The 18,402-nt window shown below is 41.4% G+C and overlaps 1 protein-coding gene across 2 annotated transcripts in view; it reads right to left on the reverse strand.

The window, feature by feature from the left end:
- Nucleotides 1–716: 716 nt before the first annotated feature.
- HEATR3 (HEAT repeat containing 3) overlaps nucleotides 717–18,402 on the reverse strand; it is a 36,035-nt gene continuing 18,349 nt past the window's right edge. For both annotated transcript variants that reach the window (XM_055412814.2, XM_055412815.2), the window contains 4 exons: nucleotides 12,965–13,053; nucleotides 7,975–8,118; nucleotides 4,952–5,128; nucleotides 717–913 (listed from right to left, as the gene is read on the reverse strand). In XM_055412814.2, the coding sequence (XP_055268789.2) occupies nucleotides 791–913; nucleotides 4,952–5,128; nucleotides 7,975–8,118; nucleotides 12,965–13,053 (533 nt within the window). In that variant the 3' untranslated portion in view covers nucleotides 717–790. The remainder of the gene's footprint in view (nucleotides 914–4,951; nucleotides 5,129–7,974; nucleotides 8,119–12,964; nucleotides 13,054–18,402) is intronic.

An 18,402-nucleotide genomic window follows, 5' to 3' on the forward strand; every position in this document is an offset into this window, starting at 1 on the left:
ATTCATCCCACTTCCCTTTATAAATCTTGTTTTCAATAGCACACATATATTCAAAGCAAAATCCATTAGCAAGCAGACACCCAGGAATAGGATTATCTGGTATTTTAAAAAAAGATTTTGCAAGACACAAAGCTTTCAATTTAAAAATTATTTATTAAAAAACATATTCTCCCAATTTTGATTGCATTTCAAATTCAATAACGAGTGAAGTTACAAATCGACGGATCAGATCCTTTCGTACAGAGGGTGATGACGGCCTCATTAGCGAGGAGTATAGTCTACTAACTAGTGGAGTATGAATCCAATTCATTTCCCTTGTCATGAAAGGTAGGCATAATTGATAATCTCATACCAAAAAAAGTTATAAAGCATGCTTTCATATTTCAGTTAAATATTTAGTTATTATAAAATGATACTGGCTTAAAAGAGCATCCAAGTTATGCTCTGGATTTTCTTTTGCAAAATTCAAGGGAACATGATTGTTTGAAAGTGTCTTCACTGCTCATGATGAAGCACCTGAGATTCTCTGTGTTTCCAACCTTTGGGTTTCCAGTGATTAAAACATGCTGGAAACCTGAGAGCACTAGAAATGCCACACAGATCCCAGAGCTTAAAAAAAAGAGTTTCTGACATGTCCTGGAGTTTTTATCAACTTCAAATTAATACACAGAACACCAAGTCATTAAAAAAAAAAAAAAAAAGACTTTCAGAAAAAACACCCTGAAAGGAAACCCTCTAGTATTCTTCAGTGTTGAAAACTTTGGGGTGAGGACTGGTCTCTTTCAATGGTTCAAGTAGTCAGTCTTTTCTCAACAGTTTCTTGATAAGCGACAAATCTTCTCAAATTCATCTTCACATTGTCAAGAACACACAGCTGATCTGGACTGTATTTAGTTCTCCCTTCTTTTCGTATCTGCCAAAAAAATATCATATGAGATTTGGTATCTACCACTAACTCCTTTAAATAAGAAAGCAGTTAATTTGGGGTGTATTTATTTTTAGAACAAACGGTTGCCAGAAATTGGTGGAACATTTTCACTTCCAAGGTGATGGAACACAGTACATGAGCTGTAATAAAGATAAATTAGAACATGCACCTTTTATTTATTTTTTATTTATTTTTAGCTGTGCTGGGTCTTCGTTGATGTGCGCAGGCTTTCTCTAGTTGCAGCGAGCAGAGGCTATTCTCTAGTTGTGGTGCATGGTCTTCCATTGTGGTGGCTTTTCTTTTTGCAGAGCACAGGCTCTAGGGTGCACAGGCTTCAGTAACTCCAATGAATGGATTCTGTAGTTGTGGTGCATGGGCTTAGTTGCCTCTTGACATGTGGGACCTTCCTGGACCAAGGACTGAACCCACGTCCCCTGCACTGGCAGGTGGATTTTTAACCACTGGACCACCAGGGAAATCCTGTGGACCTTTTAAATGATACTTACAAGAAAAACTGAACTGTAGACTTTAAAAAGAATGAGCATTATGGTATATGAACTAACCCTCACCTCTAATCTTGAGCAGTGGTTCTCAAATTTTAGCATTTGGAAAAGTCAAAAGTGAAAGTTGCTCAGTCATGTCCGACTCTTTGCAACCCTATGGACTATACAGGCCATAATACTCAAGTGGGTAGCCGTTCCCTTCTCCAGGGGATCTTCACATCCCAGGGATTGAACCCAGGTCTCCCGCATTGCAGGTGGATTCTTTACCAGCTGAACCAGAGAAGCCCAAAAATACTGGAGTGGGTAGCCTAACCCTTCTCTAGGGGATATTCCCGACCCAGTAATCAAACCGGGATCTCCTGCATTGCAGTCGGATTCTTTCCTAGCTGAGCTACCAGGCAAGTCCATTTGGAAGGCTTATTTAAAAAACAGATTGCTAAAGCTCCAATACTTTGGTTACCTGATGCAAAGAGCCAACTCACTGTAAAAGACCCTGATGCTGGGAAAGAGAGGGCAGGAGGAGAAGGGGACGACAGAGGATGAGATGGTTGGATGGCATCACCAATTTAATGGACATTAATTTAGGCAAACTCAAGGAGATAGTAAAGGACAGTGAAGCCTGGCATGCTGCAGTCCATGGGGTCACAAAGAGCTGGTCATGACTAAGCGACCAAGTAACAACAAGGCCGGTCCACAGAGTTTCTGATTGTTGGTAGGTCTGGAGTTGGGCCTGAGAATTTGCATTAACAACAAGTTACCAAGTGATGCTGGCACTGCTGATACAGGGCACTTTTGAGGATGTCTGCTCTAGAGAAGTTTTTTAGTAAAATGCATTATGTGTGTTTAAATGCAATTTGGGGCTAAATATATACCAAACCGCCTTTAATGCAACTGTGGTTTCATTTACAAAGGACAGTCATATAAAAAACTGCATACTGCCATTCTGGCGAACAAAGACACTTCATCAGGGCTTTATAGCTTTGAGAAAAGGAAAATACTCTCGGTTAAACAGCACTCTCACTGCAGTGCATACTAGGCAGGCAAATCAATCAGAACAATGGATGTTCCAGAGATGAGGGGTTACTCTCCTAGTTCACAGTTTACATAACTGCTCTCTAGACATTTGCTTCTGCAGAGTCTGATGACTCTTCACCACATCTGCTTTCCCAGGGGCTGCAAGGAATGGAGACATTTTCCCTTCAGACTCCTTTTTCAGAAGTTTAGAGGGCCTGTGACCTTTACGAACAATGTGGACACCCTCCATGTACTGGTTTAGAAATGTCTCTAGGAGACAGTGTGAAATAAAAGCGCATCAAGTACAAGGCTGTGAATATATTATGCTATCTGTTGGATAATAAAGGGGAGAAATACTAACATACATTTATCTTTGTGCAGAGAAACACCATTCAGTTTGGTTACCCATGAGACAGGCTGGGAACAGGTGGGAATAAAACTTCTCACTGCTTAAAAAATAAACACCAAGGGAATGTCCTTGGAGGTCCAGTGGCTAAGACTCCAAGCTCCCAATGCAGGGGGCCCAGGTTTGATCCCTGGTCAGGGAACTAGATCCCACATGGTGCAACTAAAGATCCTGCATGCCACAGCGAAGACAGAAGATCCAGTGTGCCCCAACTAAGATGCTGAGCAGCCAAAACAATCAAAGAAAAAAAACCATCTCAAAACAAAAAATAAACCCCCCAGGGTGTGGGGAGGGTGAAATGGGTGAAGGTGGTCAAAAGGTACACACTTTCAGTTCCAGATGACCCCTGAACATTGTGGGGGTTAGAGGTGCCAACTCCCTATCCCCATGTTGAAAATCCAAGTGCAAGTTCACTGTTGGCCACAGAGCCAGCCAACTGCAGATCATATAGTACTGTAGTATTTACCACAGAAGAAAATCCATGTATTTAAGTGGATCTGCACAGTGTCATTCAAGAATCAACTGTGTAAGAGAAGTAAGTCCTGAGGATGGCATGCAAGGTGACTACAGTTAACAACATTTTATCATATATTTGAAAGTTACTAAGAAAATAGATCTTAAAAGTTTTCATTAAAAGAAAATAAATATGTGTGGTGATGCATGTTAACTAAATTTATTGTGGTAATCATTCTGCAATATATATACATATCCAATCACTATGCTACACACGTAAAACCAACACTACGTTGCAGTATGTCAATTAAATCTCAAAACAAAACCCAAACAAACAAAACCAGAGGCTTAATCAAAGCGCAATTAAGAGTAAACTGGTTAATTTTTCCCCCTCAAGACTAAAGTCACCTACTAGTGAAGCTTAACTCAATGTCAGCCACTATATTACTATATTTTTAAATGTAAGATGTCAAAACATGAAAATGTTACAAAACAAACCAGTTATTAATGTTCCTAAATGAACACTGATATATCTGTGAGAATGTGCATGGCATGTGTGACTATGTTTTCTTCTGGAAAAGAAAACTATTTTTTACACCTTAAAAAAAATTAAAAAATTTTACATTTCTAGACATATCATCATTTTATCTAAAAACTTGTCATAGAGTCCTGCCTATGAGAATTGAATTCTGCCTTTGACGCTTGTTAGAGAAAAGAAATACACATTGGAAAGCAACAAAAGTAGGCTAATTTTCCATCAAAACCTCTACTTTCCCGACAGATTTAAAGGCAAAAGTCGAATTCAAAATGTAAAGTCAAAAAATACAAATATTTTTATTTCTCAAAATGAAATATATAGATTTAGATAAGAGGAGAATTGGCCAACTTAAATTTGTGAATATGTGATCAAAGGCTATTTTTAAAATTTCTCATTGCTTTCCCCCAACCACCAAAACAGGTTTTTTTTTAATTATCTTTTTGACTCAAAGTTAGCTTTGATGCTTCCTTCAATCAATCGATAGATAAAAAGGTAAATGAAGGTAGCTGCATTCTCCATTACAGACCGGCTTAGAGTTTGTTTGCCTTTTTTTTTCAGAGGACCAAAGGGAAATAAATGAAGTCAGCCTATAACACATTACATGATATAAAATAAATTTAACACTGTCTCTCAACGTGCTTTGCAGGCTGGATTGTAGTGCTTACACATAAGGATCGTTAACACTGCTAGACCGCCGCAGAGAGAGGAACTTGTCCACACCATTGTGGCTCAAATCACAGTGATTCAACAGAAAGGGCTCAGCCGTCCTGACTCAGTCGACAAGCATTTACACAGAACTGGGGGTAAAGTGCTATATGAATCACCAAGATTGCAAGCAGGGAACCACACACACCCTTGTCCCACAGAATGCTGAGACTCAGCATTTCTAAATAAACCATTTGTTGTTTAGTCACTGAGTCGTGTTTGACTCTTTTGCAACCCCACGGACTGAAGCCCGCCCGGCTCCTCTGTCCATGGGATTTCCCAGGCAAGAATACTGGAGTGGGGTTGCCATTTCCTTCTCCAGGGGATCTTCCCATGTCTCCTGCGTTGGCAGGTGAACTCTTTACCACTGAGCCAGCAGGGAAGCCAAATAAAATGTTACATACCTTCATTTTGAAGACTGGCTGGAATTCTTTCAGAGTAGATAACAATTTAATTTGAACTGAGGCCCTTTCAGCTTCTTTACCGTCTGCAAAAACATCAAAGAGGGCATCCAAGGCCTCCCCTGCTACCACAAGACAGGGGTCTTTGGTGGCAACCTCAAGCAGAAAGTACCCGATGGTCTGGAGAAAACAAAACACAGCAAGGGATCATCCAATATTCTAAGTCAGTTTTCAAAGAAGTACTAACTCTAAATGTGACAACAATTCATGCATTAAGTTTTACACAAAAATGCTAGGGAAAAGTTAACACTTTTAAAAGACTAAAGACTTAACATATATTTACAAAACTACTACGTATAATGTAAGCAAGATGAATTAAAAACCTTAGTTTATATTAGTAAATAAAGTGAACTAAGATCCATAATACTTTGGCCACCTCATGCGACGAGCTGACTCAGTGGAAAAGACTCTGATGCTGGGAAGGATTGGGGGCAGGAGGAGATGGGGACGACAGAGAATGAGATGGCTGGATGGCATCACCGACTCTGTAGACATGAGTTTGAGTGAACTCTGGGAGTTGGTGATGGACAGGGAGGCCTGGCGTGCTGTGATTCATGGGGTCGCAAAGAGTCGGGAACGACTGAACTGAAGTGAACTGAAGATCCATAAATGACGTATGAAAGACTGATACTGGAAATTAATAATTTTCCCTTCTATCTCCATCAAGTAGGCCTTTCCCATGGTGTCAAATGCATATAAATATTATCAGTAACAAAAAAACCCCTGCTTTTTAAATTATATGAGAAACAGACAATTAAAAAAATAAAGAACATATAATCTCATTTTGCTTCACTGTGATGATTTTCAACAGCCAACTCATTGTTTTTTATGATTAGTTAGCTATGGAACAAACTATTCCCAATCTGAAGAACTGGTCAAGAGTAACGTTATTTTATTTTGGCTGTTTTGCTTCACCGTTTACACCTTTACAGGCAATGTGCACTCCTGTTATTATGGGTGAGAGAACAAACTTTATGCCACAAGGAGGCAACAGGATAAATCCACAAGGCTGAACACTAGGAGCCAACTGACCCAGAAGCGCAGGGAGAAATAGGGGGTGTGTGGGAGGTACTAGACGGGGCAAAGCTCTCAATGAAGAGAGACTTAGAAGACCCCAAACCAAGCACAACATGGAGACCTGACTTAGATCCAGCTTTAAACAGACAATCTGTAAACAGTTATCTTGGGAACAACTGGAAGAATTTGAATATGGACCAAGTATTAGACACATTAAGAAATAATTGTGTATGGCATAATAATGGTGGCTATACAAAAAAACTGTCTTTAAGACGTGCATACTGAACAATAGGGACACAATACCAGGATGTCATTAATTTAACACATTCAGCAAAGGAACTACTTTAAGTACATACGATAGAATACTCGTAACTGTTAAATATGCTTGATGGTGATACAAAATTCACTGCACTTTCTACTTTTCTTCATGCTTGAAAATGTGACTAAATAAAAACATTTTGGAAATCTTACGTTATGCCTAAGAAAAATGTGCTGTTCCTATAAAGTGGGCCTTAGACTTGACAGTCTTAAGGGGTGGGAAGTGTCTACACCTACACGTGCTCACTGGCATGTGTACATGTACAGAGTGATACAGCCGTGCTCTCTCACTTAGGGTCTATATATTAGAATCTCTGGACTGACACACAAGGAACGGTAACAGTGGCTGCCTCTCTGGAGTGGAACTAGGGGACCGGAATTTCAGGAGTGATGTGCCTTAGCTTCCCTGGTGACTCAACTGGTACAGAATCCGCCTGCAATGCGGGAGACCTGGGTTCGAACCCTGGGTTGGGAAGATCCCCCGGAGGAGGAAAAGGCTACCCACTCTAGTATCCTGGCCTGGAAAATTCCATGGACTATACACGTCCGTGGGGTCACAAAGAGTTGGACACGACTAAGCAACTTTCAATTCCAAATGGTTTGGATCGGCACATATCATCTTTTTGAAACAGGCTTCTAAAAAATACCAGTCACACTGCTAAGCTCTTAGCAAGTTAAGAAGTACTTTAGGGGCTTCCCTGGTGGCTCAGCGGTAAAGAATCTGCCTGCCAGTGCAGGAGACGTGGGTTCGATCCCCAGTCTGGGAAGATCCCACATGCCCTGGGGGCAACTAAGCCCCAACTACTGAGCCTGTGCACTGCAACTACGGAAGCCCACGAGCCCTAAAGCCTGTCTCCACAGAAGAGAAGCCTCCACAGTTAGAAGCCTGTGCGCTGCACTAGAGATAAGCCTGCACAGCAAAGAAGCCCCGCTATAGCCAAAAATAAATAAATACAATAAAATTATATATAAAAAAGAAATCATTTATAATAACCAGTTTCGTATCCACTACCAGTAATCCACGCTTCGGCAATTACTGTTAGCACAAAGAAGGGTAACTTTACTATTACTGTCCCTTAGTTACTAGGCTCCGCTGGCAGTGCAGTTGCTGAGCAACTTGCTTAGATCAAGTGCTGGAAGCAAACATGCTGAGTGAGCTCCTTGTGTGCGGGCACTACCAGAGTCGCCATGTAAAATTTATGGAGTGGCCTTGGGATGAACTGGGTGGCAAGGTGCAGACTGCACTTCAGTCTGGGGTGCTGGGAAAACTGTTTGGATTGCTCTTCATCCGTAGGAGAATATAATGTGCACACATATTACGCAACAGTCAAAGCAGGGTCAAGCTGAACAACTCTGAACCTTGGCCTTCCACTGAAGACAAATTTACTCTTGAAAAAAATCTCCGGAATAAAGTTAAATGGCAAAATGCGACTCGACTCTTCAGTCTGACTCATGGAGGAAGATCAGACCAAAGGGGATACTCTATAATATACCTTAATAAACAACTTCTTGATATGATTTCATCTCATGAAATCCACAGGAGATTTTAAAATCCACAGGCATGATTTTAAAGTCACTCTTCTCCCATTTGTAGTGACTTAATGGCTCAGGTTGGAAGCACAGTGTTTTACCTTGAGAGTGTCGAGTGTGCCATCTTCCTTGGCCAGAACGCTGCCCGTGATCCCTAAAATACTAACCGCGTTCACTCTCACCCCCACATTACTACTGTGGACACCTGCTGTGCACAGGGTCATCAGCTGGTCGGGAGTCATGCACTGTTGAGAGAGGAGGAGAGAGTATTTAGCTTAAACTCCGCCAGTTCCCACAGCACATGCCTTGGGATTGGTCAGAGTCTCTTGTACTGGCAGCACAACTCTGCAAGTGACAAAAACACTGGATGGGCAGGTTATTACACATCCTAAACAGTCCTAAAAACTACTAATTCTGAACTAGGATGAGGCCTGCTCACGCCACTGTCACCACTTACTCCATCATGGCTGGGAGCATGTAAAAGAGCCTTCAGCTCCTGTTTGTCTCATGGGAAGATTTTCGTTCAAATGTACACACACCAAAGAGATTCTAACTTCTTTTCAACATTGGTCACAAAAAAAAAAAACGTTTTGAAAATGTATAGGATCATGCAGCTTTAACAAAAATGGGCTGAACCTACACAAGGTAAGGGCTGACTCTTGAGATTTGTGTGCTATGGTAAATTATTAAAGATTGTAAAATGCTTTCAATTACATAGTGCTTCCACCACATAGTGATAACTTTCATTTTAAGCTGATTTGACTTTATTTTTGGCCCCACCATGCAGCATGTGGGATCTTCATTCCTCGACCAGGAATCGAACCCATGCCCCCTGCATCCCTGCATTGGAAGCATGGAGTTTTAACCACTGGACTGCCAGGGAAGTGCCTTAAGCTGATTTGCACACACTCATGGACGCAGGTATCTTAAGAGTGCGAATGTCACTTTCCATTTCATAGAAACTGAAGGTCAAAAGTTTTGTTCCTGGAAAAAAATTAAAATAATAAAATTTAAAGATACATATTAGAGGCCAACATCATATATTTAATAGTAAAACATGAGCAACTTCCTGTTAGACTCTGAAAGAAGGCCAAGTCTGGAGAGCACTGCTCTAGAGGCGTGGCCATGCAATGACTAAGGAAGGAAGGATGGAAGATAGCGCACAGGAGGAAAGGAGGCCCAAAAACTGCAAAGCCAGGTTCCTGGGAAGAGTACCCATGTGGATTCTGAAATCACCCAGAATAATGACGGGACCAGTGACAAACAACAGGGTCCAACAATAAGAATCTTCAAGGAAGATTGAAGGGGATGACTGTAACTGAGAGCTAGGTGGTGTGGCCCAGTGGCATGCTACTCAAAACTGGAGGGTTTCAGAAAGGAAGAAGTGAGCATGGTTTAGACCTGTGATTCTCAAACATCAGTGTGTAAGACCATCACCTGGAGAACCTGTTAAAACACAGACACTGCTGGGCCCCTCCCCAGAGCTCCTGCTTCAGTAAACTGGGGGAGAAATCCTCGGATCTACCCTTTAATACAAAAAGGAAAAAGACCACCAACTCAATAGCAAAGCTGGTAAAAGACAAGGAAAGTCACAGAAAAAGAATGCAAAAGCCCTTAAAAGACATGAAACGATCTCCAACCTCCTCATAATAAAAGGAATGCAGATTAAAACTGAGATACAATTTCTCGCCCAACAAACCAGTAAAAATTCAACATTTTGACAACATATTCTTCTGGTGAGGGTGTGACAATCCAGGCACTCTCAAACAATGCTCGTGGAGATTTGAAATGGCTCAGACTTTTAAGGGGGCCGAGAGCAATGCCTAGAGCAGAGCTACTGATGTATCTGTTCTCGGAGCCACAGGCCCACCTCTAGAAATCTGCTGCAAAGACATAATGGCAAAAGCACAACAGAACTTCGGTAAAAACGTTCCTCGTTGCGGTTCAATTTGTAAAAGCAAAAGACTGGAAAGAACTAAAAAATCCATCAATGCAAACACGGTGAATAAATATGGAATATGTACACAATGGAGGGCTATCAAGCTGTAAAAAAGAAATGAGAAACATGTCAACATACTATGATGATTAATATGAGAGAAAAGCAAAGTGCAGAAGCACTCCTTTTAAGAAAAAGGGTGAAATACAAATACATACATATTTTGCTTATGTTTTCTGGAAAAGAACAATAGAATGATTGATTACCAATGGCACAAAGGAAAGAATAGGGGCAGGTGGACAGAAACTAGACATCCCTCTACATATATTTGTATGTGTGTGTGTATGTGCAAACTCTGAAATTGGATAAATATTTTATATAATTAAAAAGTAAAAATTGGAGCAATTAAACAAAAAATGCTTTTTAAAAAAGCTGAAACTGAAGCTAACTTGATAACAAACCACACAAGAGAATTTGTTCAAAGCAATTTTAAAGCATAGTAATTTGTACAATCCTAGAGGGATTTTTCGTCCTAGGAACAAAAAGAATCACAAAGAAATCTTAAACTGCATCCAGTAGTGTCACTGTTAGTAATAATAGCGTTACGTTGAAACTAATAACTACAGGCTATACGATGAAGTAAACAATAATGAGCTCATAATGATACTTAAAAAAAAATTCACTGATCATTTTTAGAGACTGCTAAGACATTTGAACTGTGGTGTTGGAGAAGACTCTTGAGGGTCCCTTGGACTGCAAGGAGATCCAACCAGTCCATTCTAAAGATCAGTCCTGGGTGTTCATTGGAAGGACTGATGCTAAAGCTGAAGCTCCAATACTTTGGCCACCTCATGCGATGAGTTGACTCACTGAAAAAGACTCTGATGCTGGGAGGGATTGGGGACAGGAGGAGAAGGGGACGACAGAGAATGAGATGGCTGGATGGCATCACCGACTCTGTGGACATGAGTTTGGGTGAACTCCAGGAGCTGGTGATGGACAGGGAGGCCTGGCGTGCTGTGATTCATGGGGTTGCAAAGAGTCAGACACAACTTAGCGACCGAACTGAACTGAGGACACCAACTCATTTTCTGGGAAAAAGGGTTGGGTGGGGAGAGAGAACCATACCCTACCTCTTTTGGTATGAATTGTATTCCAAAGTTACCAAAAATTGATGAAATAACAAGTTCTTACTTATGGAAGAATCACAGCTAATAAATGTAAAAGGAACAACAAAATTTGGGTATCTTCATCTTGCAAACCCTCACGAAATAATGCATCGATATAATAATCAGGTTGCTACAAATGAATCTGTGGATATTAAGATTTTAACATCACTATTTTACAACAGTGTATCACTTGTAATATAAAAGTAAAATATACATACAGCACTATGAATTATTTTTGTCTAAAAACTGATCCTGAATATAATTAAGGCTCTAGACGCAGCCCTCAATTTGTAGGAAATATGAAAGACAGACAGACCCGTTAAATAACAACACTGTTTAGCGAGCCACATCAGAGAATGGGGGACATTCTTCAGGACAAATGATAACTTAATCAATGAAAAGATAGTATAAGGAAAGGTGGGCAGGTAGAGGAAACGTTATAGATTCAGAGATTTAAGAATCTGTCAACATGTGAAAAATTGTTGTCTAGTTTGCTCAGTCGTATCTGACTCTTTGCAACCCCATGGACTATAGCCCACAAGGCTCTTCTGTCCATGGGCTTTCCCAGGCAAGAATACTGGAGTGGGTTGACATTTCCTTGTCCAATACTAAAAATTACTGAATTACATACTTTCAATGTGAGAACTGTATGGTATGTGAATTATAAAAATATATATATTTAAGAGACCAAAATATCAACTAAGAACAATATGTAGATCCTGCTTAGATGCTGATTTGAACAAACCATTAAAAAAAAAAAGAGAGACAGACATTTTTAAAGCAAACAGGGAAAACTGAACTCAGACTGCATATTAAATGATAATTTTAAAACATCTGTTAATTTGAAGGTTTGAGATAATGGTAATGTGGTTAAGTTTTTTAAAAGTTCATTTTCTGTCACAGACAACATAAGGAAGCACACAATAAAACATTCATGGGTGAAATAATACGATTTGCCTTAACTATTCCAAGAAGCAAAAACGAAAATGTAGGGAAAATGAAAGAAACAAGAAAGATAAGACGGGATTTCCCTGGTGGTCCAATGGTTAGGAATCTGCCTGCCAAGGCAGGGGACATGGGTTCGATCACTAGTCTGGGAAGAGTTATGTGTCACGGGGCAACTAAGCCCGTGCGCCACTACTGAGCTCACGTGCTGCAACCAGTGAAGCCCATGAGCCCTAGAACTCGTGCTCTGCAACAAGAAAAGCCACTGCACTGAGAAGAAGCCCATGAACCCCAACTACAGAATGGCCCTCACTTGCCACAACTCGAGCAAGCCCGTGCACAGCCATGAAGACCAGCGCGGCCAAAAATAAAGAAAACAAAGAATGACTTGTTGACACCAGGTGATAATGCTTGCAGGTAACTACTATTATCTCTGCTTTTCGTAATGTTTGAAAATTTTCATCACAGAAAGTAAAAAAATAAAAGTGATAAGGCACCTATCAGAGAGGCATAAACAGGTCACTGTGGAGTATCTGGAGGACATGCTTGAAAATTTCTGTACTGAAATATTTAAAAAAAAGACAAATGGCTTTCAGAGAAAATGCAACATACATGTCAAATACATTATAGCAATAAAAAGAAAATTGTATAAGGGACTTCCCCAGTGGTCCAGTGTTAAGAATCTAGCTTATAATGCAGGGGATGGTTCCATCCTTGGTGGGGGAACTAAGATCCCTCATGCCAAAGGGCAACTACTGAGCCCAAGCACCGCAACTAGAAGCCCCCATGCCACAAGGAAAATGATTCCACACACCGCAACTGAGACCTGATGCAAAAACAAAACAAATGAATAAAACTATGCTCTGGTGGCAGAGTGGCGACAAGGAAAAGATTTCACTTTTATGCTTTAAGTACTTTTGTTTTCACTTTACAAGGAACATGCATTACTCTTCTAACAGATATGCTTCAAAAAATTAATAAATTTTGCCTCCGTTATACAGAATCTTTGCTAGTTTCATATAAAAAATTTTAAAACCTTACCTGAGGAATGTTCTTGGAGGCCATTGTTTGCAAAAGGGCCCTCAAGGCACTACTTATGGCTTCTAAAAAGTCAACGTGCTTAGTAAAATCTAAAACACAAAAGAGAAATATAAATTTGTCTTTTTCTAAGAAGAGTGAGTTTTTAGAAAAAGTCAAAACATTGTTAAATGTTAATATATGTTGCTGCTGCTGCTAATATATGCTACTATAATAAAAACACTTTGATATTTAAGCCCAAATTTCCAGTGAACAACCCTCTGTGAACTGAATATTTGAGTTTGAAAGATGACCACAAGTGAAATAATCCTGACAGTCTTCAACTTGTAGATACTGAATTTTCACTTAACTCACACTTTAGCACACAATAAACCTGAGTGGACCATTGTAGATGGAAGTCAGCTTTTCACTGATCGCTACCACTGTGCTGAGCGGACAGAGGGTGGAGTCATCACCCAAATCAGAGTGCCACCTTGCAACCCAAACCCACTGCCCAGACGCGAAGTATTGCTAGTGCAGGGCCAGACCACCATACTTCTCTGTTTTTCAGTGGCTTTCATGGTTTTTACTGACCCAACTTCCCGTTCCCACTTTGGTTCATTTTTACTCTTTTCTTATTGTCCCTTCTTCTCATACAGGACAGAACACAACAGCAATAAACAATTATGCTAACAAAGCCCATACAGCAGGGTGAGGGCCGCCAGGTGAGCTGGTTCCCTCCCCACTTCGGTGGGAAGGGAGAGTGACTGATGCATGTGATATGTTTTTCAAAAACAGCCACCACAGTAATTCCAGTTCTGCATGATTCTGCAGAACCTTGCCACTTCCCAAAGACGTGGAGTCTATTTCCCCTCCCCTTGAGCCTGGGTGGGACTTTGTGGCTTCTTCAACCAAGAGAACATGTGAAAGTGGCAGGCTGGGTGGTAGAAGGCATGACTTCCACCTGAGTCACGTGCAGTTGCTCTCTCCTCTCTCTCAGCTCTCACTTTTGGAACCCAGCCATCATGGTAAGGTCACATGAAGAAGTCACCTGTGGGTGTTCTGGCTGACAGCTCCATGCTACCAGACATGTGAGCGGACAGACCTCAAGACAATTCTGCCTCCCAGTCTTTTGACAGAGGACCCCAGCTAGGGCTTCCCAACCTCAGCACTGTGGACATTTTGGACCAGATCATTCTCTGTGGTATATGTGGGGTCCCCTGTGCACCGGGATACTTAACAGCATCTCTGGCCCTACCCTTTAGATACCAGGAGCAACAGTAGCTAAGTCGCTTCAGTCGTGTCCGACTCTGTGAGACCCCATAGACGGAAGCCCACCAGGCTCCGCCGTTCCTGGGACTCTCCAGGCAAGAACACTGGAGTGGGTTGCCATTTCCTTCTCCAATGCATGAAATTGAAAAATGAAAGTGAAGTCGCTCAGCCGTGTCTGACTCTATGCGACCCCATGGACTGCAGCCCACCAGGCTCCTCCGTCCATGGGATTTTCCAGGCAAGGTACTGGAGTGGAGTGCCACTGCCTTTTCCATTAGATAACAGTAGCACCTCCCAAATTACAACAGCAAAAAATGCCAACAGACATTGAAGAAGTCCTATGAGGCAAAAACTGCTACTAGTTGAGAACCACTGTCCTGGACACCGTGGAGGAGACAAAACACCTCCATTGGACTCTTTCTAAATCCCTCCCCCATAGAAACCATGGGAAAAACATTATACGTGATTATTGCGGTTTCAAGCCACAATGTTTTGGGGTGATCTGTTACGTGGCAGGAGACACCAGGGCTTTCTCCCCTGTGTTGCCTGTGGCCACATAAAGATACTGATGCCCCCTCTCAGGCTGCATGAGCGTGAGGCAGCTTCTGCACAGGCTGGAATCAAGGACTGCTATCTCTTTGGGCTCTCTCATTTTCAGATCTATGCCATGTACAGAGGCAGGGAATTCCTGTAAGTATCACAGAACAGGTACCAGGATACTTAGGGTCAGACAGAACAGGGACGGAATGCAGCCTTTGACATGGTGTGACCCCTCATCCTGGTCTCAGAGAATATTAGAAGCCCGGGAAGTGGCAGCTCCTCAGAGGGGTCCTTCCATACTAACTAATGTGACACCTCATACCACTCTGCTTTGAGTTTTTCCGTCTGGCCAGAATGACATTAAACCTTTATTTATATGAGAATGCAAGCTCCATGAGCATAGCAACCTTGCCTATCTTGTTCATGCCTGGATCCCTTGGAACTAGCACAATGTGTGGCATTAAGTCAGTCAATAAATAGTTAAGAAAAGAATGACTGCCCCAAGGGCTTCCCTCATGGTCCAGGGGCTAAGCCTTCAAGCTCCCAATGCAGGGAGCCTGGGTTTGACCCCTGGTCAGGGAACTAGATCTCACATGCTGCAACTGAATTCACATGCCCCAACTAAAAATCCTGCATGCCACTACCAACTTCGAAGATCCCGAGTGCCATAACTAATACCTGGTCCAGCCAAATAAATAAACAAAAATAAATATTTTTTTTAATTTAGGAAAAACAAAAAAGGAACACTCCTGAAAACGTTCCTAAACCTCTAAATCTCAGTGTCCTTATCAGGAAAGTGGGGTGATAATGCCTAGCTCATCAAACCTAGTACTTAACAGGTCCTCAAAAGCTGGCATAAAATTGTTACTATTAAACTTCCAAAAGTCACCATACTGGCTCTGAAAAGTAACTTATGTTTGATTAAAGCAGTAAGTGTAACCCTGGATATTTGTGAGCTGCACATAACACAATTAAGATTCAAAATCCCAATCTAAACTACACTACTACTTTATATTACATGAAATACATATTTTCCCTAAATTTGGAAGATTTTTACTTAATTCATATTTCTGGTTCTCTAATGCCAACATCCGCTGGATCATGGAGAAAGCAAGAGAGTTCCAGAAAAACATCTATTTCTGCTTCATTGACTATGCCAAAGTCTTTGACTGTGTGGATCACAACAAACTGTGGAAAATTCTGAAAGAGATGGGAATACCAGACCACCTGACCTGCCTCTTGAGAAACCTGTATGCAGGTCCGGAAGCAATAGTTAGAACTGGACATGGAACAACAGACTGGTTCCAAATAGGAAAAGGAGTATGTCAAGCTTGTATATTGTCACCCTGCTTATTTAACTTATATGCAGAGTACATCATGAGGAATGCTGGGCTGGAAGAAGCACAAGCTGGAATCAAGATTGCCAGAAGAAATATCAGTAACTTCAGATATGCAGATGACACCACCCTTATGGCAGAAAGTGAAGAGGAACTCAAAAGCCTCTTGATGAAATTGAAAGAGGAGAGTGAAAAGGTTGGCTTGAAGCTCAACATTCAGAAAACAAAGATCATGGCATCTGGTCCCATCACTTCATGGGAAATAGATGGAAAAACAGTGGAAACAGTGTCAGACTTTGTTTTTTTGGGCTCCAAAATCACTGCAGATGCTGATTGCAGCCATGAAATTAAAAGACGCTTACTCCTTGGAAGGAAAGTTACGACCAACCTAGATAGTATATTAAAAAGCAGAGACATTACTTTGCCAACAAAGGTCCATCTAGTCAAGGCTATGGTTTTTCCAGTGGTCATGTATGGATGTGAGAGTTGGACTATAAAGAAAGCTGATCGCTGAAGAATTGATGCTTTTGAACTGTGGTGCTGGAGAAGACTCTTGAGAGTCCCTTGGACTGCAAGGAGATCCAACCAGTCCATTCTAAAGGAGATCAGTCCTGGGTGTTCATTGGAAGGACTGATGCTAAAGCTGAAACTCCAATACTTTGGCCACCTCATGCGACGAGTTGACTCACTGGAAAAGACTCTGATGCTGGGAGGGATTGGGGGCGGGAGGAGAAGGGGATGACAGAGAATGAGATGGCTGGATGGCAATTACCGACTCGATGGACATGAATTTGAGTGAACTCCTGGAGCTGGTGATGGACAGGGAGGCCTGGCGTGCTGTGATTCATGGGGTTGCAAAGAGTTGGACACGACTGAGCAACTGAACTGAACTGAACCCATATTAGGGGAGGAAGTTCAAATGACTCTGCCTTTCTGACGAATTTTCAGTAAAAGGTCAGCAACACATGGTGTTGTCAAAAGAAATTAAGTAAATGTCAAAAGAAGTGATTCAAAATGTTTTTCGCCTCTCAACAACTTTGTATAGGATCTAAGAATTTGCAGCACATCTAAATGGAGGTAGTCAACCCACAAGTAATCAAGCCGCAAATTATATTTAATTTTACAGACCTATTTTCAATGCTGACATGGAATAAAAAGCATATCCCAGAATGGGAGCTACGACCATTCTAACTGTAATGAGAAGCTTTCTGCTTCCCCAAACCTAGGGAAACAGGGAATCCTAAATGATTTTAGAACCCATGTAATGGAACAAATGACAAACTGACCCAATTTGAAAAATACAACATTGCTAAAAATCTCTTGATGTTCTGAAGATCAATATTTTAAATGAAGGAGACAAAGATATAGGTGTTTTGAAAGGAAGGGCAAGATTCTACTAAAAACTTTTTCCTTTTATCTCTGATGTCAGCCACAAAAAGCCTATACAGGTACATATCACAAATTTTATAACTATTCAGACTGTATTTAAGCATTAAGATGAAAGTAAGTTAAATACAATACAGCTGTACCATCCTCATACATTACTTTCAAACATGGTAACAAAAATGTAAAGAACTTCAGCCCTGTTCTCCCCACCAAATTCCTCAGTAACAGTTCACATTATCCACCCAGAACTCACCGGGTTACATGACTTAATAAATCCCAAATGTCTGAAAGGACTATACAAGAATACTGTCACTAAATATAAAATTTCACTCTGATAAAACAGTTATAACAGCAAAGCTATGAAATTGAAATTTATATAACGATCAAAGTCTTTAGTTATACTTTCCCACAATTCAGAAACTTTTCATCATTCCTCTAAGACTTGACTTATTATGGTTTTCCTGTGATCTTTCCAGGAGATAAATGGGAATGTACCAGTGACCACAGGCAGCCAGCTGAACTCAGAGAAACGCGCCTCAGTGTTGGGGCAAAACACATGTACTTATTTCCTGTGGAATAAAGTCTTCAGGCTGGCAGGAGACGGAGCCAGCGGGACTTTGACTGGACTCTCACTGAGAAACGGCCCAGAGGAAAGAGATGGCAGTACAAGGGGTCACTCAAGTTAAGCAGGTCTTGGGAACACCAAGAGACCTGGCTAAGTCCTGCTCACTGGGGGCTTGGCTGTGGACCCTCCTTTGTGGCCCTGCTCCCTGCAGGGAGCCCATGGAAATGGGTGGATGGGAGCGGGCACGAGCAGCAGCAGCGTTCTGCCCACTACCCCTCCATAGGACACTCTGCTGGGCTGACAGGAGCCATCCCCCTTACTTCCCATGCCATCCAGGTCTCTTTAGGTTTACTTCCTAAAAA

This window comes from Moschus berezovskii, chromosome 22 (genome assembly GCF_049115385.1).
Source record: "Moschus berezovskii isolate FMDL1 chromosome 22, NW_MosBer_1.0, whole genome shotgun sequence".
Classification (NCBI taxonomy): Eukaryota; Metazoa; Chordata; class Mammalia; order Artiodactyla; family Moschidae; genus Moschus; species Moschus berezovskii.